Here is a 5,736-nt window from a genome sequence, read left to right as displayed (position 1 = left end):
TTTCCTTTTCAACCATTATCATAACATTATAACTTATGTCTTTTTAACCATTAGCATACAGTTAATATTCCTTTTTAAAGGACAATAAATCATTGTCCAATTATAAAATTCATTTCCTTATTGGTATCGATACTCTTAATTCTCCTAAACCAAACGATCTACTGTTCTTCCGAAAAAAATTGGATATGCATATTCATTTACTCTCATTTTTGAATGGAATTACGAGAAAAGATTCGATTTTCTCTAATTAGCAACATGTCGTCAAAAAATTATAAAATGGCTGACTAAGATTTATCCGGTATCCTTGGAACCGAAGCTCCTCTGTCGCCACTGCTCCGCCGCCACGTCCCGCATATGAATCGCCCTCCCTCCTGCTGCTTCTCCTTTTCCTCCCTCGCCGCCATCAATTCTCTGGTCCTCTTCTGCATGCTTATGAGCACGTTGTTCCAGGTGTTGACCCTCGAATTCACCGCCCTCGCCGGCGACCCCATCACCTCCAGCGCACCAAAGTCCTCCGTCGTCATCTCCAGCACCTCCTCCGGCAGCGCCCCGTCGAGGACGGTCACGATGCAGGAGCAGAACCCCTTGGCGATCTCCGAGTCCGAGTCCGCCGCGAACCGCATGCGGGTGCGCCCCTGCTCGCCGTCGTCCGCCGCCACCGCCAGCCACACCCGCGCTGTGCAGCCCGACACGGCGTTGGCCGGCACGCGGCCGGCCTCCGGGAACGCCGGCAGCTCCGAGGCGTAGTCGAGCAGGCGCTTCACGCGGTCCAGCGGCTCCGGCAGGGAGCGGAACTCGTTGGCGAGGCGGCCTAGGCGGTGGCGGGCGCGGTCGACGCCGGCTGGAAAAGGTCTGGCCGCGTGGACGCAGCGCACGAAGTCCGCCGGCAGTCGCAGCCACTGGCGCCGGGGGGCGCATGAGCGAGAGGACACCCGAAACCACCTCGTGTCGGCGGTTGCTTCCATCTGTCTCTCGCTCCTTCTCTCTCTCGCTATAAATCTCTACCTATCTCTCTAAATTATCTCTTTTTGATTTGACCCGACAAAGGATGTCAGATCTATAAAAACCCGAATAAAATAAATTTGAAAAAAACATATGGCCTTGAATATTTTAAATAAAAGAATCCCCCAAAACACTATTGAATTATTTGTTAGAATTGCGTCCACGCTATAGTGCAGTCGAACTCTGATGGCAGATTTACTGAATTGCTTACAACTCGAAGAGATTTTATCCTTCCACCTAAAACCTAAAAGACTGCTGCGTACTGTAATATTGTATTTTATCATGAGATGGATCATCTGAAACTGAGATCAATAAAATCATCTAGATTCTCCGAAGTCAGAGATGAAAAGAATAAAATTAAAAGGGAGGAGGAGGATAAATTTAGTTTTCTATATTTTTTTATATCTCAAATGTCAAATACAAATAGAGATTTATACGTAAAAGAGGACCATCTTAAATACTCCTCTGGATTAATGAAATTTTCTAAACTCATATACAATGGATGTGATAGGAGAAGAAAATTCTGGCTTTTTTTCTAGATTGAATGAATTTATTTTATCCATTCATATTCGTATCTAGAATAATCTAAGTTTATATTTTCAACGCTCCTCTTTAAATTTAATTGTTTTATTACTCCGAGATTTACTCGTACCCTTACAAAACTTCAAACATTAATATTTTATTGAAAATATCAACTGTGTCTTCGCAAACGTAAATTGTACTTTCTTTTTCTTGATATTTTCTCAAATAAAACAAAATGATACTTGCATTTACGTGTTTTAGCTGACTTATTCAATAAAAATTTCAATAGCTTCTTCTTGATAAATACCTCATCCTCAATCATTTTCATATAGCATGACAAAAACAAACAAACAACCACAACTACATATTCAGCTTGATAAAATTGATAAAGTCCTAATCAATTATTTTTTCAAACTCCAAATGAATGTAATATCTACAATGCAAAAAAGAAAAATCAAAAGTATTTTTTTATCATCAATATTTCCTCCCTAATCAATATCATTGTATCCAACTAGTTTGCATTCTTGAAGAATGAATAAATTAAATCACCTCAATATTCTATTAGCAACTTTTATATGTGATTAAGTTGGGAACTCCATAAACAATATGGATTTGCAACAAGTTAAGTAACTTAAATTTCCAATAAGTTATCAATACATTATTGGATTTACATTCATTATCAAATCTGGACAACTTGAGTTAATAGTTTTCCATGCCAAATTTCAAATTCCTGTAAGATTTTCTTTGCATATTCCTTTTGAGAAATAAAAATATCATTCCTAGTTCGCATTTGTTCAATGTCTAGATAATATAATATTGTCTCAATATCTATCATTTCAAACTCCGTGGCCATGCATTTTTTGAATTCTTCAAACATTGTTGAATTACTTTTGGTGAAAAATTAAATCATCAATATATAGACAAACAATTAATAAATCATCATTCTCATTTTCTTTAATATAAAAATCATATTCATATGGAAACTCTGTGAAACCTTTCAATATGAAATATGATCAATTATGGTTTACAAAGCTCTGAGGGCTTGCTTCAATCTATACAAAGCCTTCTTCAACTTTAAAATTTTGTTTTCTTAGCCTTTAACAATATAACCCAGTGGTTGCTCTATGTTAGCATCCTCTAATTTTTCATTCAAAAAACTTAACATCCAACTAAAAAAATATTACACTTTCTTTTTGCAGCTAATGCAATAATCAATCGAATAGTTTTCAAATGAGCAATTGGATATCTCACTATTGACTAAATCCTCTTGCAACAAGATGAGCTTTGTATTTTTAGACTTTCGCTTCTGTATTTTTCTTTACTTTGTAGATCCATTTCACACTAATAGCTCATTTTTTTTAATTTGGAAGGCTTGTCAATTCCCATGTATCATTCTTTTGAATTGCATTTATTTCTTTATTCATTTTCTGTCTCCATTGTTCATTTTATGCTATCGAATTTGTAAAAATATAATAAAAAAGATAGTCACTAATTTCATCATTTTCAACATACATATCCTATAAATTTATGATGTTTTGAGATGTTTCAGCTAAACTTTCTTCATGAAGAGTAGGTGGTGGAGTTGTGTGTTAGTAGGCACTATAATCTCCTATTCCTCTTCTCCAAAGTATAGAAGAAAATCATAAATTTCTTCTTCTCGATCTTCCCAAATCCATGAGCCTTCTTTTGCAAATTCAACATCTTGTCTTACCACCACTCTGCCATTGTTTGGGTTGTATAATTTATAACATTTGGAATGTAAATCATATCTAATAAAGACATGTTTAACACTTCTATCATCAAGCTTGAACCTCTCTTGTTGTGGTACTTGAACGCATACAATGCTTCCAAAAACTCACAAATGTTTGACACTAGGCTTTCTACTATTCCATGATTCTTGAGGAGTTTGATCCTTGACATTCAATGTTGGAGAGTGGTTAGACAAGTAAAATGCACAAGAAATAGCTTTGACCCAAAACTCCTTTGGCATATTTTTAGCTTTTAGCATACATCTTTCATGTTAAGAATGATTCGAATCTTCTTGGCTACTCCATTATATTGTGATGATTTAGAAATTGTCAAAGGACAACAACTCCATGAGTTTCACAAAGTTATTGAACTCCTTGGAAGTGAATTTGCCTCCCCGATCAGACCTCAAAGCTTTGATATTATACTAACCTTTTCAATAAGTGTCCTAAAATTTTTGAAAGCAACAAAAGCATCTATTTTTTGCTTAAGAAATAAATCCAAGTTTTTCTTGCTAAAATCATTAATGTAGAGTGGGAAATATTTACTCTTATCTAGTGAAGGTGAAATGATTGGTCCACACACATCCGTATGCACAAGTTCAAGAGGTTTAGTTGCTTTGAATGCTGCTTCTTTTGGAAAACTCCTCCTAGTATGTTTGCCAAGAAGACATGCTTCACATAAATGATTAGGATGATTGATTAAAGGCATCCCTTTCACTATCTTCTTTTCTCCCATAGCTTTCAATGTTCCAAAGGTCAAATGACCAAGTCTCATGTGTCAACGCTATGCTTCATCCAGTATATTAACCTTCAAATACTTTGCTTCAATTGTTTTAATATTCAAAGTAAACATCTTGCCTTGACATAGCAACCTTAGCGAGAAAATTAGCATTTCAATCTCTAAGACAAAAATTGTTTTTTTTGATAAAAATCTCATAACCCCTTTTAAGTAGTTAAACCAAACAGAGATTGTTACTTCTTAGTTTCAGCACAAAGTAAACATTTGAGACCATTTTATGACTACAATATTTAGAAAAGATGAGTGTTGTATGGTGTCAACCATATTACATATCACGTGGTACATCAAATTAATTAAAATTGGAACGTTTCAATACTTAAAATAAGAGATGTAGTATGGAGTCCCAAATCGTATTTTTCCAAGGTATACTAGTGAATGTGTGTGTATCCTAGAATTGGTTCAAATCAAATTATTACATCAACAAGTTCTATTAAGCTCTTCCATTCTCAACTTCATTCAACAATGTGAAATAGAGGTAAACAATGAAAAGTTAAAGTGATTCATTCAACAATCAAGCACTTTATCAGCCACAATAAAATCCAATGAATCAAACAAGAGTTTTCTTAATTCATGAATCGAAATTAATTCTAACTTATAGAAACCGAAACAAGAAATTCCATGTAGAAAGAAATTACAAACTAATTAGTTAGCTACAAGATTCATATTACAAAAACTTAAACTGAAATAAGAAACTCGAAATAAGAAATAGATTGCAACATTAGTTAATAGCTGAACATGGGGTTGGATTGCAGTAATTCAAACTAATCAGATTTGCAAATAAGAGTTCAGAAATTGGATGGCAAAAAGGATTCAAACCAGAACAAAATGGCAACGAAAGTAAATCAGATCTTTAGATCTGAGCAAGAAGATGAACATTTTAACCTAATTTATAGAAAAGCAAAGGAAACAAACGTTTCACACACACAAATCCTTGACGCAAGCTTTCTTCTCCCTGCTGTCAACAGAATTGCCTCAGAGAACGCCCTTGTGGCAATCGGCAGCAGGTCTCAAGCTTCCAACTAATCCAACCGATCGTTCATAGCCTCAGAGAACGCCCATACAGCTCACACCCGATTGGAATCCACATCGCACGAAGAGACAGAGTTGGAATCTGGAATTTGCCCACGCCAATCGATTGATCAGATCGATTCCAGCGTTGCGGATGGAATGGAGAACGTGAGTGTGATCGGAGCCTCAGAGAACGCCCATCCAGCTCCGGTGATGATGGAAATCGCGAATCGGAGAACGCCCCTGCATCCTGATTGTGAAATGGACAAAAACCAAACTTTGCGGACTGGGAAACCCTCTGCCACTCATTGCAACCACGGACGGTGAACGCCGGAACTCAGGGATTGCTGCCGGTGAAGATCGCTAGCTCATGGATCTCGAATGAAAGAAACGGGAGCTGCGGCGACGCGATGTAGAAGACAGTGAACAGTGAGAAAATTGCGAAACCGAGCCCAAGTGTTCCTGTAGCTTCTCATGGGATTTAAACCCCTTCTCATCTGATCGGACGGTCCAGAACAATCCGGACCTTGATCAACAGCTGGATGAGGTCAGATCTGGATCAAAACTTCTGGATATACATCAATGGACGAGATCTGCTCCTCATTAGGTCGGATGGACCAGATGCTTGCCGGATGGCTCAGATCTCTCTGATCTTCA

General features: G+C 37.3%; 1 protein-coding gene across 1 annotated transcript; it reads right to left on the bottom strand.

Moving 5' to 3' along the window:
* Positions 1–284: 284 nt before the first annotated feature.
* On the bottom strand, positions 285–965 carry LOC121999997 (sufE-like protein 2, chloroplastic). The gene has a single exon (XM_042554586.1). The coding sequence runs from the start codon at positions 963–965 to the stop codon at positions 285–287; it is 681 nt and encodes a 226-aa protein (XP_042410520.1).
* Positions 966–5,736: the final 4,771 nt, after the last annotated feature.

This window comes from Zingiber officinale, chromosome 1A (assembly GCF_018446385.1).
Source record: "Zingiber officinale cultivar Zhangliang chromosome 1A, Zo_v1.1, whole genome shotgun sequence".
In the NCBI taxonomy this organism is placed as follows: Eukaryota; Viridiplantae; Streptophyta; class Magnoliopsida; order Zingiberales; family Zingiberaceae; genus Zingiber; species Zingiber officinale.
Note: the sequence above shows the minus strand (reverse complement) of the source record. Positions and strands in the feature narration are given on the sequence as shown.

Excerpts from the sequence above, each read along its gene's own strand:
- LOC121999997 (XM_042554586.1), bottom strand. The coding sequence starts at position 965 with ATGGAAGCAACCGCCGACACGAGGTGGTTTCGGGTGTCCTCTCGCTCA.